This window comes from Carassius carassius, chromosome 11, assembly GCF_963082965.1.
Source record: "Carassius carassius chromosome 11, fCarCar2.1, whole genome shotgun sequence".
In the NCBI taxonomy this organism is placed as follows: domain Eukaryota; kingdom Metazoa; phylum Chordata; class Actinopteri; order Cypriniformes; family Cyprinidae; genus Carassius; species Carassius carassius.
Genome location: NC_081765.1, coordinates 5,789,223 through 5,815,660, shown reverse-complemented (window position 1 = coordinate 5,815,660; position 26,438 = coordinate 5,789,223). Strand labels below are relative to the sequence as shown.

Genomic DNA, 26,438 nt, shown 5'->3' with positions numbered 1-26,438 from the left:
CCGTCTGCTGAGGAGGATGGCCCAGTGGGTCCAGTGCCAACGGCCGGCATCGCTGGATCTGGCCATCCAACTGGCGGAGGACCAGCTGGCGGCGTGCTCCAGGGTCGACAAACCTCTCCCCCATCTATCTCTCTCTTAACCTGTCCCTCTTTCTTCCTCTTCCACGAAACCCGTTCCCGTTTCCGTTCCCAGGACCCGGTTTGCTGGGCCACCGACGAGGCTCTTACCATCTCCCCACGCCAATTCTTTGACCCACTTCCTGCCACTAGGGCAGCGGGGGGGCTTGGGCCAGCTTGATGGCATTGCGGGGATCTGGGCCATTTCGTGGATAGATGGTGGAGGTGGGGACATTGGTCTGGATTCCGGACAACCCAAAGGCCCCCCTCGATCAAGCCAGGTTATACCAAATACTTGTAAGTATTAAGGGGGGGTAGTTATCGGGCTTTGGTAGATTAAGCTTGTAACCCGACCTCCATCCATCAAAGCCTATAACTACCCGGGGTATTGGATACGGGGCGCTTGGTTACCGTGAGGTGTGTGCACGGGGATATAGTGGAATACCCGTAAAAGCCATATCCATAAAATTTAGGGGTCAAAAGCATTGTGTGGAGGTGGCAGTTAGCCGCACCTCCGGCATCCACTAATTTTGGGAACCAATTGGCCGGCTTTTGAACAGTTATTGGGATGTTTAACAGCGGATGTCATTGGGAAAATGAGACGGTGGGAAAGGGGGCGAGCACTCAGGTTGGAGTGCCAGGATCAAGTGGGACGATTTCAGAGGAACCGAGCGGCTTGGCGAGGCTAAACCTATCCAGTCGCGATGACTTCCCTCTGGAACAATCCCAAGATGAGACGCTCAAACATGCATTCGAACAGGTCCATTCCATTGATGGGCAGATCCTCCAATCTGACCACGCGCTCTCCTATCCTTATTTTGCCATTATTAAAGACAGGTTGTATCGAGTGACCCAGGATGCTCAGACAAAGGAAGATACAACCCAATTGTTAGTACCACGGAGCTATCGGGAAATGCTTTTCCAGATGGCGCATTGTAATCCGATGGTGGGGCATCTAGTGATGGCAGCGATGTTAAACCGTCTAATGACCAGATTCTTTTGTCCAGGCATTCACGAGAACGTGCGCAGATGGTGTGCGTCTTGTTGGGAATGTCAGTTGGTGAAAAAAGTGCTCGTATTACTTCCAACCTCAAGCTCCAAATTGTTAGCAAAGTGGAAAGGACCCTTTGAGGTCACACAGCGAATAGGCGATCTCAATTATGAAGTAATACGAACAGACAGAGACAATTCACGTCAAATATATCACCTCAACCTCCTTAAAAAATGGAGGAAGGAGGAGTCAGTTTTGCTTGTAATGGCAGTGAGTGGAGAGGAGTATCTTGGGCCGGAAGCGATCGTCAAATCAATATCTCTCGTCCTGGCCCTGGGGGGATCACCTCTCGCCCTTGCAGCTCATTGACATCTCGCGTTTACAATCGGACTTTGCAGATGTGTTATTGAGACCGAACTGCCCGCTCCTGCACTCTCCAAGCTCACCCTTCGCTATTACCTCCCGGAGTGGGAGTTCACCCTCTGTTCGGACCATGCACCCCTGCAGTGGCTCCACCGCATGAAGGACACCAACACACGGAGAAGAGAAGATTTCAGAAATAGTGACACACATTCAAACACTGCTCTTTCGTTTCAATTAAAAGAATAAACAGGTTCTCCTCACTCAGTGACGCACCCACTGAGAAACATGTTGAAAGAGCCCTAGTTATTTGCGATTCTATTGTACGGAACGTGAAAATAGAGACACCAGACACCATAGTCAAATGTTTACATTTTAGCCAATCTGAAGCTGCACTGAAGCTGCAATTTGGACATTCAACCTGTTGGCCACCATTGAAGTCCATTATATGGAGAAAAATCCTGGAATGCTTTTCTCAAAAACCTTAATTTCTTTTCGACTGAAGAAAGAAAGACATTAACATCTTGGAAGACATGGGGGTGAGTAAATTATCAGGAAATTTTTATTATGGAAGTAAACTAATCCTTTAACCTGGCTCACACATAACATACAATCACTTTTCTATAATTCTAATCTGATTGTTAGGCTGCATTAATTAGGTCAACTGGAACCGGGAACACTTCCCATAACACCCATGTACTTGCTACATTGCAAGAAGAATGGCATCTACGCTAATACTAGTCTGTTTTATTCTTATTCCGAGGTCAATGTAACCATACGGATCCAGTCCATATCCAGATCAGATGGTGGATTAGCACCTAGACATGACCTCTACAGCTCTGAATGTCAGCGCAGACCATGTCAACTAGACAAACCCTAGAGACAGATCTGTGACACATTTTGTGAAGACCTCGTGGGCCATCAGCTCAAGATCACGAGAACCAGACGAGTCCCCTACTCAATCTGACATGTGTTATAGCCTGGAAATATACCAAACCATGCTGGTTTCATCTTGCCAGAGGAGAACTGGCCCCCTCGACTGAGCCTGGTTTCTCTCAAGGTTTATATTCTCCATTTTTGTCACAGATGGAGTTTTGGTTCCTTGCTGCTGTCACCTTTGGCTTGCTTAGGCTTACTTTAACTGATAAACTGACTGTTTTATATTGTTCACTTGCATTATCAGCACATGTTTTTCCTGGTTCACACAGTAAAGCTGTTTTGACACAATCTGTATTGTATAAAGCGCTTTATAAATAAAGGTGACTTGACTTGTCTTGTCAGTCACACACATTCTGTGGGAAAGTTCACTGCTGACAAAGACCTTTTTCAAGTCACACAGGAAGAACCTTCGCCAGAGGACTATTGATAGCCTTGCCTACCGCAAACACACACAATGAAAGTGGTGCAGTGCTACAGTGAAGGACAGGAACTCATCTGGAACAGATACTGCAGCTACTAGACGTGTGTGTGTGTTTGTGTGTGAGAGAGAGATGCATTAATTCGTACCTGTTCAGAAAAGAAGCAGAATCCTTTGTCCTCACGGATACATTCATACGTTTCCGCCAGAAGGGGGTTAAAGGGTTTGCTGCCTGCTCTATAATAGGTGGATGAATATCCTGAAACTGCAAACGCTGCAACGATTGCCTGCACACACAAACAAAGCAACCTGTCAATACACTCATTACTAGTGAAACCATGGAGTCCAGATAGACTGTGCTCTTTATACAGAGCAGTGCTTACTGAAACAATATAATGGGATAAATGTGCCTTAAGAGAGCATTATATCAACACAAACACAGTGTGTGCATGGTTTTGGGTCAAATCGAAATATTTTTGTGTGCACTGACATTATTTTCATGAAAATTAACCACATTACCCTCAAAAAAAGTCTCATTACTCTAATCATTAATAATAATAATAGTTATATGATGATGATGATGATGATGATAATGATGGCGGCGCGTACACATCGCGAGGCTCAGCATTTTTCCAGTTTTTTCAATTTTGCAGTATTTTTCCTGCTCATCTCTGGTCTGTTTGAACCGAATGCATTTTGAGACCCTTTTGTAGCTTTCGTTTAACATCTTACACCCGACAATATGCGCGCCACTGAGTGACGTCTGTACTTCCCGGTCAGGGAGCACCTGTCCATCAAAAGCTCACTATCCAATCAGAGAAAATCACTGTTAAGCCCACCCCCACGAGAAATTTGTGTCAAAACACCAAACGAAAAACTGCGAAGCGTAAGCAAAATCTGTGGCAATGCATCCAGAATCCACAATTAGCGAAAACGAATCTTTGAAAAACATTAACAAAGAATGAAGCATATTTCAATTTCATTGTGTTTTTCTTCTTTTGTAATGGCATATTTTTGATAGTTTCTGAAAAAGTTACGTTCGGTTTTATAAAGTTTCTTTCATTTTTATTGAAGCAAATGTAATTCTATATAAAACTAAATGCCCACCAGGTAAATGCCCACCTCCCTCTCCACAAGGGACATGTGTTCTTGCTTCAGGTCATGTTCGCCCTTGCACAAGCCACCTAACAGTTCCTCTTATTTCGCTATGAACTGTATGTAGGTGAGTTCATGAACATTTGTTCCCTGCTGGAAGATCAAGGTAAAACTATATGTAGCTGTATTTACTTGGCTGGTCTATGCTGGTTATTATCTGTGTCAATCTAACAGTATGGTCTTGATGGTTGACCAGCTAGTCTACTGACTAGTAAACTTGATTTGACATGGTGGACCATTGTAGTCAAGCTTGTTACAACGGACAGACTGTCTTGGACCATCAACTGGGTACATTCTTAAAAATAAAAGGTCTCAAAAGGTTTTTTTTTTCTTTTTCTTTTTCGCAGTGATGCCATAGAACATTTTTTAAACCTTAGTGTGTAGAACATTTTGAAAATTTAAAGAGCCTTTTTATGGAATTGAAAGATTCCATTGATGTAAAAAATTATTAATGGAAACATTGATGCCAATAAAGAACCTTTATTTTTAAGAGTGTAGTAACCAACACAGCTGCCATGTTGCCATTGCTCATCCAATAATGGAAATTCTGTAATTATTTACTCACCGTCATGTTGTTCCACTCAATTTTGTTCATCTTCAAAACTCAAAACGTTTGTTTGTTTTTTAATTGAGGGAGCGAAATCTCTCAGGTTCGTTTGTGATTTAAGGAAAAGTCTTATGGGTTTGGAGTCACGTGAAAGTGAGTAATTTAGTGTGAACTGTCGCTTTAAGTGCTGGAGCGTACCATGCGTTCATAGGGGTCGTCGGTGTGAGCTGCTTTATCCAGTAGCTCTGTGTACTCCAGCTCCTCACACATGTGCTGAAGTGTGTTCAGCGGCTCATTCAGCTCCACTGGCATGGACACTTTCGACAGGTCTTTCCCGATGTTGTTCTTCAGGATGTTCCACAGGTTAATGTTGGAAGTGTCAGGGGCGGGAGCAGGGAGACACGTACGCCTACCGTTACGAAACGCACCACTGGCCAGATCACCGTTAGGCACTGAGGGAGAAACACAAGGTTACTCATGGGATACTGGGGTTGCACGATTATAGTTTACTGATACTTAAGCTAAAACCATAAAAAACATTTTGATACTTGAAATAAATTAAACACTAACTGAAATAAAATTCTACAGTATCTTACGTAAATTAAATAAAATGTAACTACTGTAATGTGAATATATGTGAATGTGATTATATGTGAAATGTGATTTAATTTAGCTGAAAATAACATCAAAATACAAAATGTAAACAAAACAAAACAAAACAGAAAGGTAAAACAATCTATTGATTAAATATTTTAATTATTTTTATATATTTTATATTCACATTACAATAGTAATAATTGTACATGATTTACGTTGAATATTGTAGATAATATATACTGTATGAGCTTGTGAGAGGATTTGTCTTTCAGTTCATGTGTGTGGATGTGTGTGTGTGTGTATGTGTGTGTGTGTGTGTGTGTGTGTTGTGTGTGTGTGTAACGCAAAGGTCATGTGTTCCCGTCAGGACGACGTCCTGCTCAAATGAACGGAACAAAACGAGGAGGAGGGAGAGCAATCTTACTCTGTCTGGAAACATTATCTGTGACGCTGGCATTGTCCTCTGAAATGTTATCACTCACATCGCTGATGTAAGACTCATCATCAGAAGCCTGAGAGAGAGAGAGAGAGAGAGAGAGAGAGAGAGAGAGAGAGAGAGAGAGAGAGAGAGAGATGATGCTGCTCACTGTCTTTCATTTTGCGCAGTGCTGACTAACTGTAAAATGTGTGTGTGTGTGTGTGTGTGTGTATGACCTAATGCAGTACATTGTGCAAATAAACAACACTTAAACAAACAGATCATGCTTACACAGACGACACTTAGAGCTGATAAACCCTAACTGATAATTGCAATGATTCACTCGAGCTTGACTCTAATCTTGCTTTCTTATTATTATTTAAGTAATCAAAACTATGAAATAATACTTGTGAAAATATGGGAATAATGTATTTCAGATAAATGGTCTTCTTTTGAACTTTCGGGGAAAAAAAACTTGGTATAATGGTTTCCACAAAAATATTAAACAGCACATTTGTTTTCAACATTGCTAACAGTCGAATTCAACTTTGCCATTACAGTTATAAATTACATTTTAAAACAGATTCAAATAGAAAATTTCACAATAGTACTGTTTTACTGTACTTTCATCAAATAAATTCAGCCTTGGTGAGCAAAAGAGACTTATTTCAAAAACATTAAACAATCTGGATAAACCCACATTTTTGAATGTGGTTTTATTGTGTTTCACTTTCTGCATTCAGCAGCAACATGCATTTCATATCGTTAACATTGACACACAGTTCTCACCTCATTCTCTGATGAACTGGCAGACAGAAGCACCTCTTGGGCATCGAAGAACTCAGACACTGACTCTGACATGGAGAGTCTGCTCTCATTGGCCACCTGCTGAGAGATAGGGATGCCCACGTGGAGCAGCTCATCTTCCTACAAAACACACAAACATACACGATTAAAGGATTTCACGCTTACTTCAATATGTTCCTTGCAGATTTGCATTTTTAGAGCTAAAATGTACCAAAGGCAGTCACTTGTTCCAAAGTCCACTGCACAAAGATATACATCCTGATGTGAGGAGCACAAAAAGCGGAAGGATTTAAATCTTATAGTAAGTGAAAGCCTTGAAACACAAAGTCTGCTGCCAATAGTTAAACACATGGTTGATCAGTACGAGCAGCCTTCTCGTGGGATTCATGATGTCTAATGATTGCTCTGTTTAGTTGTTTTGCAGCCAAAGTGTATGAGGCCAGAGTACTGAGTGTCGCTTTCTATCTGAATCATCCTTTAAAGACCCAAACAAGAGCAAGTGTACAAGAGTAAGAAGTGAGATTTCAAGCTCTAACAGTGAATGGGTGATCAACCCTGTAGCTCCATGCCTTTTTATGGTATTCTCAACTGTATAATAGCATATACTGACCAGCCTATTTTCCAAACAATTTCCAAGCCACAGTGTCATTCACATGAAACAAGTTTCATCATAAAGAACTCAAATTATTGAGAGCAGAGGAATGTCAGACCTCATCCGGACTGCTGATGATGTTCACACTGACGACCGGTTCAGACAGAACTGACTCAGAGTTAATCCGGTTCAGATGGGTCTTGAGCTCAGCATTCTGGGACAAGGCCTACACAAACAGAATCATCCATAACAAGTGAGCAGACGAGTGTGTGAAGGGTCATCTGATTATGATCACATTTTTTCATGTTTTTAAAAAAAATAATTTTCTTCTGCTCTCCAAGGCAGCATTTATTTGATCAAAATACAGTAAGAACAGTAATACTGTTAAAATAACAGTTTCTATTTAAATACATTTTAAAATGGGTGCTGTCAGATGATTAATCGTGATTAATCGCATCCGAAATAAACGTTTTTGTTTATATAATAAATGTGTGTGCACTGTGTATATTTATTATGTATAGATAAATACTCAAACATATATGTATATATAAAAAATGTTTTTTGCATGTATTGTATATATTATATTATATAAACAAAAACGTTTATTTTGGATGCGATTAATCACGATTAATTGTTTGAAGGCACTATTTAAAATGTAATTTATTTCTTTGATGCACAGCTGAATTTTCAACATCATTACTCACTTACTGAATTAAAGTATTAATTTTCTTTAAAAAATGTATATATCTTACTGACTCCAAACTTTTGAACAGTAGTGTAAAAGTCTGTTAAATGTCATGACGTAAAGTCTTACCAAAAACATAAAGCAATGAATGAAGTCATATGCATACTGTAAAAATCGACACAAATAAAAGGTGAACTGTTTTTGTTTATTATAATAGTAACAGTGTATCATGGGCGGAGCTGACCTGTGACAGGGAGCGACGGAGGGTTATAATCAGATTTGATTGGCCGGTCTGCTCCTGTTCCAACAACACCTGTTTAATCTTCTCTTTCTCTATGGCCACCGTGTTGAAGGCAGACTTCAGAAGAGCGTGCACTGCAACAAACACACAAGTTCATGCTGAGTACTGTATGACACCGCCAGGCTTTGTTTGAGTGTCAGTGCCTGTGGCCTGGACCTGTAGCACACTATCACTCAAGAACAGCTGTGCACCTTTTGTTTTTCAGCAGTGTTTCCAACATATCTCAGTGAACCTCTGTGAACAAAAGAATTGGTCCTGACTACATACTTATCAAAATGATGCTCGTTTATGGTTTGTAATACTTGTACAACAAACTTAAACATACATAACACTGTAACAGTAACAATAACAGATTCATAAAGTTCCCAAAATTGCAGATTTTGTGAGAAGATAACTTAAAAACAACTATTTTTATTTTTTACCATGGCAATGTAGATCCAGTGACAATGCTTTTTTCACCTTTTTGTGCAATTATGCAGAAATCTTCCTGCAGTTTGATGTAGTCACTGGCGCTGTCGATACTGTCAGTCAGACGTGTGACTGGGGTTTGAAAATCAGCCAACTCTGCACATAGGTTAGGATTGGAGGAGTGGAGACGCACTTGAGACATGCTTGCACTCAGGGGAACCTGAAACACACACACAAACTACAGTGAGATAGAAGTGATCCCAGACAAATTCTTGGGATAACCAGCAACATGGGCCTCCGAACGCAAGAAGGGCAAACAGTCTAGAGCCGAGTGATTCCATCGGCTGAGGAAAAACCCAACTGGGGACATCTGAAGTCTAGAGTGGATGAGTGTAGTTTAGTTAGATTGCAGTAAAGAGTTTACAGACACACAAAAACACACATTAGTGCAAATCGGTGAAAAAGTTAAGCACACATGTCAACAGTGAAATGAAGTTAATTCATACATCAGCACATGATAGTCATACTAGGTCAACACAGGCTGTGTTAAGTCTTAAAGTGCTTAGCTGAATGTAGAGGTAGTCTGAGTCAGAACAGAACCCCATCATTCAGAGCCGAAGACATCCAGTTTTTTTTTTATAAATTGCTTTTATTATTGTTGCAGCTGTATGCTTCAGATTTAAGATAACATTCTGTTCTCTTTTGGTCTACTTGCTTAACATCTCATTATGGTACAGTACATGCAACTGTGTGGCCTTTCATGAAGCCTTACACTAGCATGCCTTTAGGCCACTGGTTCCCAACCCTGGTCATGGAGTACCCACAACTCTGCACATTCTGTATGGTTATCTAATCAAGCACACCTGAATCATCTCATCAGCTCATTAGTGGAGACTCCAAAACCTGAAATGGGTAAATGTTGCAAAATGCACAGGCTCAGCATTCGATTTAACATTTCCCACTTGTGCAATCTACACGTTATCCAAGTTATTAATTGGTCCCAAGTTTGTCCTGGTCAGTGTGATTCTAAGTGGCAACTCTATCAAGAAGGAATGAATTACTCTGTTCTGGATCTGGAGCTCTGAACAGTTATCTCAGAATTCAAATGGTAAGAATTTGTATATCAATATTCTTAATCTTTGAATTCTGTACATAGAAAAAATTATTTACCTCTACAGATATCAAGGATGGATATTTACACATCCTCCTTCATCTCTGACAAAATATTTCTACATAATTGTATACTTACAAGAAGTGTGGTTGGTCATAATCCTAGAAAAAAAGTTATCTTATGCACAAAGTTTGTGTGCATGGGGCTCCAAGGATCAAGCATCCATGTTGTAACAGAAGAGGATAAGATTTCAAAATAGCTTGAACCAGTTCAGTTTTAGGACATTGGTGGCCTTTTGTCTTTGAGTCTGTTAAGCATTTGCCATACCGTTAGGACTACTTTTAGTCTTTTAGTCGTTCAGAGATTGGTGACTTCTGTGAAGTTGACTCCCTGCAGAAATTTATGCAGAAGACTGTCAGCTCGATGCCTAGAGCATTGTACATTTGGAGGAACAAGAGTCTGGTTCAATGATAGGATGAACCACAAAGTTCACCATGACAGACACATTTCTGCATGAAGTGTGCATATCAACTATCTAAAACTCTGCACTGTTTATTGTGCTTCTGCACTATGGCCAGGGAATCCATAGTAGGAAAAATTGTGAATGTTAAAATAGATTTAATTTCTCTGGTACAATGCAAGTTATTTCAAAAACATCCACAGTACCTAAATATTTGTACTTCGGATTCCAATCCAAACTCATTTGCCATGTTTCTGAATGTCACTGACACAATTCTGAGGGCTTTAGCTAATTTTATTAGGTTGTTACTTGACTGTACAACCTTGTTGACACCAGATGTAAGCCTAGGGGCATCATGGTACACAGAATTCACAGTTCAGTAAATACCTCGGTTTGATACGAGTTCGGTACAACAGGAACTTTTTTTTTTCATTTATTTTGAACAGACAGTAGTGCTACATACATGTAAGCATGAGCAGTTGTTTTTGATTTGTTAATTAGATTGTGTGATTTAATGCAAAAACAGGACTTCAGATTTGTGAAATTATGCTACAGAAGACACCTCCACAAAACAAACAGGGCAGACGTTCTGAATGAAACTGTAGATTCACTCTTTGACAGCAGGTGGCACACAGGGAACAGCAATGATAGAGCATTTCCTGGGTTACTGTTGTAAACAAAACACTACTTATAAACACTACTTTAATATGCATTTTATGGAGGTTAGAGGAAAAGAAAATGCCATCAAAACATTTCTGAAGATGTGAACAGTGAGCTTGATCTGCCTGGTACAGTATTTTCTCCTCTTTACAGAGTTCATTTTGGGAAATGATAGCAATGCGGTTTGTGTGCAATTCTGGAACAGAGATTGGCCAAAATAAAACTAAAAACTTGTCTAGATTTATAGTCGATCGGGCAGAGCATCTCTAGAACCTGAAACTTTCCCACACTACTGATTTAAAACCTGCAGATGGTTCTTCGAGCTCTTGCGTGGCGTCTGAACTCGCCATTCTTGTTTTGGGTTGGTGCGTAGATCGTCTCTTTTTCAGCTCTCTCCAGTTGTGACAGTTAGCATTGCAGTACCGCGCATGTCCCTTCTGGATTGATTGCTTGTGACTGACTGTATTCGTCAACTGACTGCATGAAATGAACTGTGACGTTCAGGACGAATACATGTACCATTACACCCCTAATGTAAGCGGATCAACAAATGTGGTGTGACACAATGTGATGAAGCACTGACAGAAAACTGATGCCCAGTTCTATTTTTGACCTTCACATGAATTTTGGGATTTCCGTTTTATGCTTTCGTTGTAGACAGCCTCAAGCAGTCATGTAGACCACATTAATATATTTCTGTTCTTATGCTCTATAAGAAATTCTTGGATGTCATCACATTCAGGCTTTGAATCAAGGGTGTACCATTCCTGTCTGGCTATCAAGCAGATGATTTCATCATGGAATTTCAAGAGGGTGGATATCAAGACTGTCTGATATAAGATTACTACTCCCATTCACCACAGCGATGCATGAAGGGGCTGAAGAGGCTTTCTATTAACCCTGCATGCCTCAGGTTCACATCTTATCTGAGATAACTTTACACCCCAATCTGGCATTTGTCCCTAATGCATCAAATAATGCATGTTTTCTTGTCTGGAATTTGAAATCCCAGCGTTTCATCCACCCCCATTCTGGTCTGGGCAGGATAAGAGATATACTGTTTGTATCTGGTGGACGGTGAGCAGTTTTTGTAAATCCAGTAGGAGGTACAGCAATCTTGTCAACAATTGTCTCACTGGTTAAGGCAAGACATCAAGATGCATTATTTATTAAGAGGCCTCCAGGAGTTAAGAGTTCATTCTGCTGGTGGAATGACTACCTCTTTAGTCTTGTTTAGAGGCTTCTCAATAGAAGTTATGTTTACTGGTAGACTGGGCTTCCCACTTTACATATTGGTGAAATTTTATAGCCTAGAACTAAAAGCCAGAAGCAGGGTCTTGAAGGGAAGGGACAGTTCACCCTAACAAGGATGGCTTTTACTCATTATTTACTCAATGTCTTGTTGTTCCATACCTGCATATCTTTTTGTGGGTTGGACATGTGCAGTTGGCCTTATTTTAAGATCTTAACAAGTGGGAGTTTGCCATATCCAACAGTAAGATGTCAAGCGAGTGGACTAAAAGAGAACTACTGGTTATAACTGTAACCCCAGTTCACTAAGGAAGACCTTACTCATCGGCTTACAGAAGAGCTGGACTTGAATGAGTTGAGTCTGTGCAGTAGTTTATGTGGAAAGAGGCGGGGCCAGTGATCTAAACGTGTGATGGCATAGAGATTCAAGGACTGCCATACAGATGTGTGTCAAAGTCACACATAGTCCCATATCGCTTTCAGTGAACTTGGGTTACAACAATAACCTAAAGTTATTTCTAAAAAGGTCACACTGACATTTGCAGAGAAGATGTAAAGCAGCACTGCATGCAAGCGGTTGAGAGACTACAGCATGGTGATGTCATGGTGTAACACAAAGATAACATCACAGTGAAGGTTCTGCTTACTTTAGAACTGTGTGACTGGGGAAGTGACTGGACCTGGGGGTGAACACAAGAGCCAGATACACATCTCAAGAGTTACTCATACACACACCCCATTAACATGTCAACACCACAGAAAGCCTTTCTGATTCATTACAGATGACCTTATTTAGGGAATGAAAACAAGTAACAGCACAGCATATGTGGATCTGTCGAATAACTGAGTGCTTTGACAGCAAAAATTGGTTTTACAGTAGTGCACTTAAGATGAAAGTCTATGGGGAAGACATTCTTATGAACAACATAATTTCACACATTTTGCAACTTTAGTATCAAATTACTTATCTCACATATAACCTTCATTTGTTTTCTGAGTTGGCTGAGTTGTGTTTGTTCATTCTTAATTACAGTGGCATGCAAAAGCTTGGGAACCTCTGGCAGAATATGTGAATCATTTTAACAAAATAAGAGAGGTCATACAAAACCTGTGGCATTTTTTATTTAGTACTGTCCTAAGATATTTTACATAAAATGTTTACATTTTAGTCCAAAAGAAAAAAAAAATTAAAAAAAAAAAATTAAAATAAACCCATTCAAAAGTCTGGGAAACCTTGGTTCTTTATACTGTGTGCTGTTACCTGGATGATCCACAGCTGTTTTTTTATTTTGTGATGGTTGTTCATGAATCCCTTGTTTGTTCTGAACAGTTAAACTGAGCAGAGTTCTTCAGAAAAATCCTTCATGTCCTGCAGATTCTTCGGTTTTCCAGCATCTTTTGCATATTTGAACCCTTTCCAGCAGTAACTATGATTTTGAGATCCATCTTTTCACACTGAGGACAATTGAAGGACTCAAAAACAATGCATTAAGAGCCAGGAGGTGAAAACTTTTTAAATTTGAAGATTAAGGTCAATTGTACTTAATTTGTCTTCTGGGAAACATATCGAAGGTACTATAATATTTTAACAAAAATAAGAAAAACTTGGACAGCTTCATCCTGTTCAAAGGTTTTCTTCCCCTGGCTCTTAAAGGTAACGTTTTTCATGTTTTTTTTTAAGCTTTGATTGTGTTTACAGTGTGCAATATAACATGTGTTCATGTTTCGCGTGTAAAAAAACACAGTATTTTTCACACAATTCACCTATCTGTATACCGCGGTTTTCACTGTCATAAAAACGGGCTGATGACTTCCTTTTTCTATAAAGCCCCTCCTACTGAAATATTTAACGAGTTCTGATTGTGCCAGCGGTTCCTGTGTTGTGATTCGACACCAGCTTAACGCACGCTGCCCTCCTGGAAACGCGATTGGACTAGTTTTGGAGTAGTTTTGAGAAGCAAGTGGGCAGGATTTGTTTTGAAAACCTGGCATCCTGATCTGAACGCACGTGCTGGAGATGTAGCCTACTTCTAATCACAGAACGCCTTTACTGACAAGATGCGCATGAAAATCGCATTTGATTTTTTGCACAGCCCTACCATCTAGTTAACAAAGCTAAACAACTTTTGCCCTTTGTGTAATAAGTTACAGAAACTGTTAAACGCACCAACTTAAATAATAAAATACACTTACCTTTTGTGGTCCATAAATAACGCCTTCTCCAGACAAAGAGGGAACTGTGCGAATCCGGCATTAAACTGATTGAGATTGAGGAAGCTGTCCTCAGCAAAATGTGCTGCACATAGTTTTACATGTGGATTATAATTTTCGGGAACCGACTTAAAAATAAATTGTAACCATTAATCTCCAAGTACAGCGTCCTGGGAAGCCCAAACAAAGGTGATTGGACTCCGAGATGAAAATAACAGCGTTTCGACGACATGGCGACAAACACACTCTTCAAACGCAACTCTTCCTCTTCTCCGTCGGAGCGCAACAAGACCACGCCCCCTTTGTTGTGTATTCATGTGGACGGAGGTTAGTCAAAAAACTGTTCTAGTGACGTCATTACTGCAGGAAGTAGAGTGATGTAGTCCAAACTGGTCGTTTGTTGTAGGCGAATTCTGTTAAATAAAATATCTCGCTTGGCATTGAACTCTGAGCTTTAGAATTTTACAGATATTATTTATACTCTAACAACAACATTACACACTAACTAAAGTTTGAAACATGGGATCACGAAGAACGGGACCTTTAATGTATTGTGTTTCCTTCTGGAGCATCAGTGAATGTTTATGAGGGAATAAAACCGAAATGGCCAGTCCCATTCACTCGCACTCTCTTGTCTCTAAATCCATGATAAATGGAAAAAGTCTTTTAAACTATGTCCGATATGCTGTTAAAGGTCCAGAAACGGTTTAAATGGTTTATAATGGATGCACTGAATCAAATGTCAGTGCTTCAGAGTTAGACCGCAGCAGGCGGTGTCCTCTGATGCTATTGCTGAGGTTAAGGACTGCAATAATGAGGTTGTTCAGAGGGTAAGTGGTCATGCATGTGTGAGTGAATGTAAAGGAAACTGACACACACTAAACTCTCTCAGCTGTGGTTGCTGCAGCATTAAGACTGTGTGGCTAAATCACTAAACACTTGAGCCTCTTCTGCATGCAGGCACACTTTTGAAATTTTAAACTGATGCAGATGCCTGAATTACAATGCTTGATCAATTCTGTAAAGTATCTGTAAAGTATACCAGATTGTGGTAGTCAGCTAGGGCCTCTATAAAACATAATCCTTCTTTAAGTATACTAACTGCAGCATGCAAACTGGATTCAGCACAGTTTCAGATGTGCATAATTTCAGTAATTCAGATGCTAATATGATGCAGACAGTGCAATAAATAATATATAGCTAGTAGTAAATTCCTCTCACTGTTGATTTTGGGTGTTTTGAAGATGTACCTGCTGTTGCAATTTTGCATCTTTGCTGACACTTCTAGTCCTCCATCTTCTGCTGACTCGCTTCTCTTTCTTTGTCAAATCTACACAGTTACTCTAAATTACATGGACACATACACACATGCAAATCAAAGTGGTGAGAGGGTTAATAGCAGAAAACTGAAGCACTAAATCCATTGGCTGTGACGACAACAACAACAAAAAAAAGATGTAAATGTGTGAGGAGTGGCCTGAGTTATTATTTCATAAGAATGACATCAGTGAAATACTGAAGGAAGAATCATGTAGTGTTGCAGGGGTTGAAATTAGTTTGGGGGTTAGGGATGTCTGAATTATTTAAACCTGCTGTATATATTATAGAGCTGCATTACACTCTCAACCAATTCCCATTATAGCTACGCCAAGTGATTTGTTTTAATGCATTGACAATGTGCAATGAAAAGTTTGGCCTGCATTATGCAAAATTGTCTGGCGGGATATTAATATAAACACATGTGAATGTAAACAGACAGGACAAAACATCAGACAGGTGCCAGAATCTGTGAATTAGGTTTGCAGTGTAAGTGCAGCCAAGGAGAAACACAATCTGTCTGCAACACAATCTGTACAAATAAACTAGACACCTAGAAATTGCTGCTTGTGTGTGTGTGTGTGTGTGGATATACCTGCATGTCGGTGAAGTTGGGGGCTGACTGTGTCCTATGTAAGCTCTCCAGACTTTGCAGCAGTTGACTCAATTCTAAAAGACTAGACTGGCAGTAGGCAAGTTCTGAAATACAAACACACGTCGACTTCTATAGGTTTGTGTGAGACTCAAATGTAGTTTTTTTTTTAATACAAGTCCCTAATAATATATTCACACACACACACAACCAGTCAGTTTTTGAACAGTAAGATTTTTCATGTTTATTAAAGAAGTCTTTTCTGCTCACCAAGGCTGCATTTATTTGATCCAAAATACAGCAAAAGCAGCAATATTGTGAAATATTTGTACTATTTAAAATAACTGCTTTCTATTTAAATTTATTCAGTGCCTATAAAAAGTATTCAAAAAGTATTCATTTTTTGTCAAGTTTTTTCTTATGTTACAGCCTTATGTTAAACTGCTGTATTAAATTAAAATTAAATAAAAAATGTATGCATTTAGCAGACGCTTTTATCCAAAGCGACTTCCAGTGCATTCAGGCTATCAATTTTTACCTATCATGTGTTCCCAGGGAATCGAACCCCCAACCTTGCGCTTGATAGTGCAAAGCTCTACCAATTGAGCTACAGGAACACCTATATACAACTTTTCTTTTTTTTTTCAGTGGCGGGTATTGAGGGACTCGTCAGAGTAGAAGAAAAGCTCGGCACACAAAAATGTTAAGAAAGCCTTCATGAAAACCCTTCTAGAGCATTCAGAACTGTAGACTGTTTACTTTCCAACAGGTCTATGACCCCAAGCACACAGCAAGAGTGGTTTATAGACAACTCTGTGACTGCCCTTGAGTGGCCCAGCCACTGCCTGAGCTTGAACCCAATCAAACATTTCTGGAGAAACCTGAAAATGTGCATCTGCTCCCATCCGACCTGACAGAGCTTGAGAGGTATAGAGATGAGGAGAAGAATGGCAGATAATTGCCAAATGCTGATGTGCAAAGCTTGTCGCATCAAACAAAAAAGGCTTGAGACTTTATAGGCTCTTCAACTAAGTACTGCGTTAAGGGTATGAATACTTATGCAATGTACTTATTTCAGTTTTTTAATTTTATTACATTTGCAAAGTTGTCACAAATCTGACATGAGATAGATTGATGTGGAAAAAAGTTTAACATAAGTCTGCAACATACATTTTTTTGGGGGAAAAAAATTAAGGGGTATGAATACTTTTTTATAGGCACTGGATTTTAGAATGTTATTTATTCCTGTGATTTTTTTTTTTTTTCAGCATCATTCCTCCAGTCTTTAGTGTCACGTGATCCTTCAGAAATCATTCTTATATGCTGATTTGCTCCTCAAAAAATGTATTATTATTATTATTATGTTGAAAACACAAGTAGAATTTTTTCAGGTTTCTTAGAATATAAAGTTCAGAAAAACAGCATATATCTAAAATATAAATATTTTTTAACACTATAAATGTATCTGCTTTCACTTTTGAACAATTTAATGCATCCTTGCTGATTAAAAGTTTTCACAAAAAAAAAAAAAAAAAAATATATATATATATATATATATATATATATATATATATATATATATATATATATATATATGTATATATATACACACAGGCGCAGGTCATATAATTAGAATATCATAAAAAAGTTGATTTATTTCACTAATTCCATTCAAAAGTGAAACTTGTATATTATATTCATTCATTACACACAGACTGATATATGTCAAATGTTTATTTCTTTTAATTTTAATGATTATAACTGACAACTAAGGAAAATCCCAAATTCAGTATCTCAGAAAATTTGAAAATTGTGAAAAGGTTCAATATTGAAGACACCTGGTGCCACACTCTAATCAGCTAATTAACTCAAAACACCTGCAAAGGCCTTGAAATAGTCTCTCAGTCTAGTTCGGGAGGCTACACAATCATGGGGAAGACTGCTTACTTGACAGTTGTCCAAAAGACAATTGACAACTTGCACAAGGAGGGCGAGACACAAAAGCTCATTGCAAAAATGGGTGGCTGTTCACAGAGCTAATTAAAAGGAAAAGATATGGTAGAAAAAAAGTGTACAAGTTTTACATTGTGAAACAAAGCCTATTCAAAAATGTGGGGGAGATTCACAAAGAGTGAACTGCAGCTGGAGTCAGTGCTTCAAGAACCACTACGCACAGACGTATGCAAGACATGGGTTTCAGCTGTTGCATTCCTTGTGTTAAGCCACTCTTGAACAACAGACAGCGTCAGAAGTGTCTCGCTACAAAAAGGACTGGACTGCTGCTGAGTGGTCCAAAGTTATGTTCTCTGGTGAAAGTTAGGTTAGCATTTCCTTTGGATATCAGGGATCCCCGTGTCTGGAGGAAGAGAGGAGAGGCACACAATCCACGTTGCTTGAGGTCCAGTGTAAAGTTTCCACAGTCTGTGATGGTTTGGGGTGCCATGTCATCTGCTGGTGTTGGTCAACTGTGTTTTCTGAGGTCCAAGGTCAACGCAGCCATATACCAGTAAGTTATAGAGCACTTCATGTTTCCTGCTGCTAACCAACTTTATGGAGATTTCATTTTCCAACAGGACTTGGCACCTGCACACAGTGCCAAAGCTACCAGTACCTGGTTTAGGGACCATGGTATCCCTGTTCTTAATTGGCCAGCAAACTTTTCTGACTTTAACCCCATAGAAAATCTAAAGAGGAAGATGTGATATGTCAGACCCAACAATGCAGAAGAGCTGAAGGCCACTATCAGAGCAACCTGTGCTCTCATAACACCTGAGCAGTGCCACAGAATGATCGACTCCATGCCACGCCGCATTGCTGCAGAAATTCAGGCAAAAGGAGCCCCAACTAAGTATTGAGTGCTCTGCATGCTCATACATTTCATTTTCATACTTCTCAGTTGGCCAAGACTTCTAAAAATCCTTTCTTTGTATTGGTCTTAAGTAATATTATAATTTTCTGAGATACTGAATTTGGGATTTTCCTTAGTTGTCAGTTATAATCATCAAAATTAAAAGAAATAAACATTTGAAATATATCAATCTGTGTGTAATGAATGAATATAATACACAAGTTTCACTTTTTGAATGGAATTAGTGAAATAAATAAACTTTTTGATTATATTCTTATTATCTGACCAGCACCTGCATATATTGCCTCCAAGCTTTTGAATGGTATAGTGTATAATGTTACAAAAGCTTTTTATTTCAGTTAAATGCTGGATCTTTGGATCTTTCTTTTTTTATCACAGAATGCTGACAAAAATATACTCAACTGTTTTAAATATTATTATTCAGAATAATTATAATAATAAATGTTTTTTTTCGAGCAGCAGTCAGTCCATTAGAATGATTTCTGAAGGATCATGTGACACTGAAGACTGGAGTAATGATGCTGAAAATACAGCTTTGAAATCACAGGATTAAATTACATTTCAAAATATATTCAAATAGAAAGCAGTTATTTTAAATAGTATAAAATATTACCACTTTTGCTGTATTTTGGATCAAAATTATTGCAGGCTTGGTGAGCAGAAGAAACTTCTTTAAAAAAATATTAAAAATCTTGCTGTTCAAAAACTTTTGACTGTCAGTATATATATACATATAGATATACACAATTTTATTTATTTGTGGTAAAATGTGGCACTGTGGTATCTTCTTGACAAGTTTTGTGACCTATGAAATAAAATCTTAGTTATTACGAATGAATTGGGGTTACCTTCTGAACACTTGTCCATCTCCTCAGATTCCTGTAACCAGGCTGCCACTTTACTCTGTCCATTACTACAGGATGCCGTCAGCTGCCAGGGTAGAGTACTGGGTTTACCCTGCTGAAAGGGCACATACACACACACACACACACACACACACACACACGTTTACACAGCTGTCTGAAAGAAGCTTGACGTTGATTATGTTGTTGTTGTTATAGTCAACGTGAAACTGCATTCGCGACCCATAATGCTTCCATTGGAAACTGGAGGTTGAAAAATGTCTGTTACATGCCAGAATGGAGCTAGCTTGTGCACAATAAGCTGAATTTGAATTAATTTATAATAAATACAGACAAAAACATAAACACACAAACAGGAGTCAGGAATGACCTTGTTTTGGTGTGCGCTGGAAGAGGTGTTCTGGGGTGACTCTGCGCTGGCCGACGGAGGGAAGGTCCGTAACGTAGCATCACGAGGAGAGCGAACAATCTCGTTCTGACGGAACAAACGATGGTGACGCAGCTTGCACACCCAGATGTCAAAAACATCTGGAGACTTCACCTTCAAGGAGAAAGAGATAGACAGAGACAGAGTTAGGTGACAGCCAGTTCACAGCATGCATCAAAAACAAACTGATGGAGAAATGAAAAGAGTTTCCAAGACAGATGTAATGTGACCTTTAAATAACAAAAAGATTAAAAAGATATTAAAATAAACCCCTGAGACATGAAAATGCCTGAAGATGAAGAAACACTGCTTCTCTCTACATCATTTCAATGAATGCTCAAACAGATCAAGCATCTCACAGACCTTCAGATGGTAAATGTGCTCTTCTGTGTCCAGATCTATGCGGCGAGCTCTTTTCTTGATGGACATCACAGACAGACCCACATCTATATTGCCATGAAGCTTTCCTTTCTGAATCTGAAACAAACAAACACACAGTATCATAGTTTCATCCCCATGTTCTGCTCAATGAGGTTTCTTCTCTCCTGCTTAACATAAAATAATATATTTTGAAGAATGTTGGAAACCAAACAGTTGTTTATCCTCACTGACTTTCATAGCATGAAAAAAATACTATGGAAGTCAAGGATGACCAACAACTTTCTCCATATATCTTCTTTTGTTCAGCAGAAGAAAAAAAACATCATACAGGTTTGGAACAACTTGAGGGTGAATAAATGAAGACAGAAATTTTCCTTTCCTTTTTGGGTGAACTTTCTCTTCAATGTGCATTTCTATGTAAAATGATGGAATAATGAAGCAGAGCAGGATTTACCATGTTGTTTTGACCTCACTGATTGGAGTGTTTTTGAAGCTGCTGCCACCGATCTGGATGAACTCACAGAGACCGTAACATCATATATCAGTTTCTGTGAGGATATGTGTATTCCTACCAAGACTCAACTAAATTACAACAATGACAAACCGTGGTTCACTGCAAAAGTCAGACAGCTCCGTCAGGCCAAAGAAGATGCTTACAGGAAGGGGGACAATGTCTTGTATAAACAGGCTAAATACACACTGGAAAAGGAGATCAGAGTGGCAAAGAGGAATTATTCTGAAAAAATAAGTTCACTTCGAACGGCTCAGCATCAGTGTGGAAAAGTCTGAAAGAGATTACCAACTACAAGACACCACCCCCCAGCACTGTGGAGAATCAACAACTGGCAGACGATCTGAACGAGTTTTACTGCAGGTTTGAAAGAACACCCATCACCTGCCCTGAACACCTCTCCACACAACCGTTCACACCAATAACAACTCCTGCAACCAACCCTGAATGCCTCTCCACACAACCGTTCACACCATTAACAACTCCTGCAACCCATCCTGAACACCTCTCCAATCAAGCACTCTCACCATTCACACCTCCTGCATCCCCCCTCTCCCCCACACCTGCAATACAAATCAGCGAGGATGCGGTGCGCCAGGTCTTCCGGAAGCAGAAAAGGAAAAAAGCACCAGGCCCAGATTGCGTTACACCAGCCTGTCTGAAATCCTGTGCTGACCAGCTGGCCCCCATCTTCACAAAGATCTTCAACAGATCGCTGGAGCTGTGCGAAGTCCCTTCATGCTTCAAACGCTCCACCATCATCCCCATCCCAAAGAAATCCAAAATTACAGGACTAAATGACTACAGGCCTGTGGCTTTAACATCCGTAGTCATGAAGTCATTTGAAAAACTGGTGCTGGCCCACCTGAAGGACATCACTGGACCCTTGCTGGATCCTCTTCAGTTTGCCTGACAGTTGCCTGTCAAGCTCCTGAAGTTTGCAGATGACACCACACTCATCGGCCTCATTCAGGACAGTGACGAGTCTACTTACAGACAGGAGGTTAAAGAGCTGGCTGTCTGGTGCAGTCTCAACAACCTGGAGCTTAACACCCTCAAAACAGTCGAGATGATTGTGGACTTCAGGAGAAACCCCCCTGCACTCCCCCCACTCACCATCATGAACAGCACTGTGACTGCAGTGGAGTCATTCAGATTCCTGGGAACCACCATCTCTCAGGGTTTGAAGTGGGACAATCACATCGACTCCATTGTGAAAAAGGCCCAGCAGAGGTTGTACTTCCTTCGCCAGCTGAGGAAGTTTAACCTGCCACAGGAGCTGCTGAAACAGTTCTACTCCACCATCATCGAATCCGTCCTCTGCACTTCAGTAACTGTCTGGTTCAGCTCAGCTTCTAAATCTAGGGTAGTCCGGACTGCTGAGCGAATCATCGGTTCAACCCTCCCGTCTATTCAAGAACTGTATTTATCCAGAGTGAGCAAAAGGGCTGGCAAAATCACTCTGGACCCCTCACATCCAGCACACTCCCTCTTTGAACTGTTGCCATCTGGTCGACGCTACAGAGCACTGAGCACCAGAACGACCAGACACAGGAACAGTTTCTTCCCTCAGGCAATCCATCTAATGAACAATTGATAATGACCGTGGAACACACTAAACTTTATATTTATATACACATACACTTATTTATCTAACACACATACTTAGTATACACTTAAATTTTGCACATAATATACCTGTACATACATAACTGCATTTTATAATATACCTGCCTACAATTTGTATATTGTCATTCCTTATCTACTTATCTGTATTTTTTGTATTTTTTATTCTTTTATTATGTGTTTTATGTTCTGTCGCTGTCATTCTGTTGTACTGCGGAGCTTCTGTCACGAAAACAAATTCCTCTTATGTGTAAACATACCTGGCAATAAAGCTCATTCTGATTCTGATTTTGATTCTGAAAAGGTGTGTTTCCACACACACACACATTTACTTTGTCCTTGTTGCGTCAGTGCTGTGATGTTTCTGCTCCTGAGTCTGAGCTCATCTGAGTCACGCTACAGCGAGAGCAGACAGCCAATCACAGCTCACCATCTCTCTCTGACCAACCTACAGAACTCATCATTATTATTCACAGAGCAGCGCTGGAAGCACTCTACAGGAAGCCATTTGAAAGCAACTCACATCTACAGGAGATTTGGAGTACTTCAGGATCCCGTTGTCTAAAACGAAAAATCGCTGTATAGAAGACAAGAGAGAGAAAAAAAGAGTATTTATCTAATTAATATTAAATGTAAATACATTAAGGAATAAAGCATGAAATACAAGTAAAACATTGTTTATTAGCAGCCAGATTAATAAAATGGTTGGACTTTAAGCTGGTCTCCAAGCCTAGCAAAGCTGGTTTTCAGTTGGTTTATCAGCTGTCAAGCTCCAAAAACAGCTCTGAAAGCAGCCTGAACAGTGGAAACCAGCTGGTGGAAGTAATTTCAAACCTTGTGCCAGCCCTTTAGAGGCCATTTCCTCTTCTTCAGCATGAAACCTTCATGTTTCTCCGGCTTCTGGACATGCGTTTGCCCGATCCTTAGCCCCTCGATGATTTCCCAACTATCCGACTCCTACAAAGGGAGGAAATTGAGATGAAAACAGTATGAATATGAATAAATTAATATACACAATGAAGTGCTGTAGTAGCCACATTAGTTTCTGTGAAGAAAAAAAAAAGATTTTAGTTTGAAAGTGTTTTCGGCTAACTGATTAAAATGCCAAACAAATAAGTATACTTACACTTGATTTATACACAGATTTTTGTATACATAAACTTCACTTCAGTTTACTTAAATGAACTTGATGGCTAATTGGTTAACGTTAATGACAACTAAACATTCTGCTCCCACTGTCACCATGGTAATAGCTGACAGAGAGGTGAGGTTAATTTGCCCCTTGCTGAAGTGTATTAATCAGTATTCATCTGTATTGATCAGTCAGTGCGAGTGAAGCTCTCTCACGTGAGCTGGGTTACATTTTGTAGCTGCCAATATTTCTATCAATTCAAAACTAATTATTAAATATGTTATTCTGTTAGCAAAAATACTGGATAATAGGGGAGTAAGATATAATAAATTGTGCATTATTCAGCTGGTTATGTGATTTCAAGATGTTGGCTAGCTCTTATTAGGCTACAGACAGGGCATCATCATCATAAACATATCAGAACATAAGTACTATTAATTTCTTTAGGTCTAAAACTTTTAATTAAAACAAAACAAAACAATGTATGTATACACTTCACTTTATTGGCTTTAAGATATGTGAGATAATCCCTGCTTGGACAGAAAGAAACTACAAAGTCTATACAAAAATATGTATTAATTTCTTCAGTAGTGCGTGTATTTTTTGTGGAGAGTGCCGTGTCATTATTTAAATAAGCTCACACTTTGTTGAATGTAATGTTATGTCCAGCAGTCCCTTCTTTCCCAAGTGGGCAGTTCTTAGCTGGAATTGGCTGTGGATCATCAGACTGTATGATTATGCCTTGCTTTGATCAACCAGGTCAACTTAGAGGAATGTGATCACTCTGTCTCTGCGCCATCACATGGTCCTGAAACTGAATGCAGTACTAACCTACTGCTTATTGAATACTTAACACTACTTTATACACCAAATACAAATACTACATTATGTCTACATTATTGTTGTTTTTAATTGTTTTATGCTTCTAAATCCAAATAATCACTATATATCAGTGTGAATCAAACTATTTGCAGATTTGCAGTCCCTAGCTGAATTGTTAATTCCCACTTGAAAGCGTTGAAGTTCTGTTTCATTCTTACTGACCACTAGAGGCAGTGTAAACACTATGGATTATCGCAGCACCAGCTAGATAGGTCGAGAGAATATACCAACAAAGTCACGTGGCATGACGTATGCTGAGCCCTGGAGGTTATAGGCTACAGTAGCTCAGCAATCTTCCTCTTTCGCTTTCTCGCCTGGTTGAGATAGGTTGTATTGATTGATTATTCGCGCTGTCAAGTGTAGCTTACTGAGCAACGAGATTCGTCCTCACAAGTTGTGACGGCGCGCGTCTATGCCATTCCAAGGATTTGGATTAAATTACAGCACTTGGTGAGTTATATTACTTTGTCGATAACACTTGTGCCTCCCGGTGCAATCCGGTGGCTTGTGTTTTTTTCCCGCACCTAGTTGATGGTCTTAGTTGATCTACTCGGAGTGTTTGTTCCTCGGTTCAATCCGCCAGACATTTTAGACACTTTTTTATCTTTTTCGTGAGATATTTGTGTTATTACCTGTCGGTTCACCCGAGGTAATTGTTTTATTTTATTTGTATTATTTTTTCATCCCGCTTAATTTAACTTTACGGTGCTATCCGAGGGTGTTATTAGCAAGTAACTATGGCTCACAGCTCGATTGCCACTGGTTTTCCACTGGGTTGTAAGCTTTGCCCTAATCATCTTCTCCCTGACGATGGTCATGACATCTGTCCATCGTGTTTGGGTATTCAACATCTGCGAGAGGCTCTCACAGACCCGTGCATGCACTGCATCCTTTTGTCGGAACGGAAGTTAGACCCTTGCCGAGTTAGACCTTAATTCAACGGTGAAACTCGGGCAGTTAGATGTAGCCCCTTTGCGCACTCGGAAACGCAGGGCGTCGGCGGCAGCTGGTGCTCCCCTCCCGTCTAAGAAGGCCAAATCGCGACGTGATGTACAGTCACATGTTGAGAAAGGTTTACTGTCTATGATGGTATCGGCGCTTTCTTCAGAGATGGCAGAGCTGAAACGCTCGCTTCAGCCTGTCACATCTGCTACACCTGTAAAGATGACGCAGAAGAATGAGAATTAGAGATCGACCGATATGGGTTTTTCTATAGCCGATGCCGATGTTTAGAGGTCAGGGTCAGCCGATGGCCGATATGTGCTGCCGATTTTTAGGGCCGATATCTTGAAGTTTTCCCCTTCATTTGCATGCAAAAATGTCACACTAATAATAAGTGGATGCACAACATTTCTAAACTTATCATCATTTATTGAGCACTGACTTGAACCATCTCTCGAATCTTAATTTTGTGCACTGCACGGTATTAAAATAAAAAATGTATCCAAAGTTAACCAAACAAAATCAATAAACTGACCAAGTATTAAATATATAAAACAGGTAATATATATATATATATATATGGTAATATATATATATAAATAAAAGTCAATCATTTACATAAAAGTTTTAGAGCATTTATCAAGTAGAATTTTTCAAGTTTGTTGGAACATAAATGTAAACTTAAATATACATTTAAATAAATACAATTTTAAAAATAAAAATCTGAAAAATATAAAAAAATAAATATATAAAAAATAAATAACAGTAGTGCTGCAAACACACTAGCAACCAGCAACATTTGTGTTTGGTATAAATGACACAGAACATCTAAAGTGCATTCTAATTTCAAACTTACATCGCAGTCTGTT

At 39.5% G+C, this 26,438-nt stretch overlaps 1 protein-coding gene across 10 annotated transcripts in view; it reads right to left on the bottom strand.

Moving 5' to 3' along the window:
• The window catches only part of LOC132152674 (oxysterol-binding protein-related protein 6-like), a 58,439-nt gene that overhangs the window by 6,131 nt on the left and 25,870 nt on the right, over positions 1–26,438 (bottom strand). For 2 of the 10 annotated variants that reach the window (XM_059561465.1, XM_059561466.1), the window contains exons 3-17: positions 23,448–23,570; positions 23,137–23,190; positions 20,459–20,572; positions 20,039–20,209; positions 19,654–19,765; positions 15,940–16,043; positions 15,278–15,370; positions 12,464–12,496; positions 8,386–8,554; positions 7,870–8,000; positions 7,059–7,166; positions 6,331–6,468; positions 5,548–5,635; positions 4,725–4,978; positions 2,974–3,111 (exon numbers count right to left, since the gene is read on the bottom strand). In XM_059561465.1, the coding sequence (XP_059417448.1) occupies positions 2,974–3,111; positions 4,725–4,978; positions 5,548–5,635; positions 6,331–6,468; positions 7,059–7,166; positions 7,870–8,000; positions 8,386–8,554; positions 12,464–12,496; positions 15,278–15,370; positions 15,940–16,043; positions 19,654–19,765; positions 20,039–20,209; positions 20,459–20,572; positions 23,137–23,190; positions 23,448–23,570 (1,830 nt within the window). The remainder of the gene's footprint in view (positions 1–2,973; positions 3,112–4,724; positions 4,979–5,547; positions 5,636–6,330; positions 6,469–7,058; positions 7,167–7,869; positions 8,001–8,385; positions 8,555–12,463; positions 12,497–15,277; positions 15,371–15,939; positions 16,044–19,653; positions 19,766–20,038; positions 20,210–20,458; positions 20,573–23,136; positions 23,191–23,447; positions 23,571–26,438) is intronic. The other 8 variants (XM_059561468.1, XM_059561469.1, XM_059561470.1 and 5 more) reach the window with 6 other exon arrangements.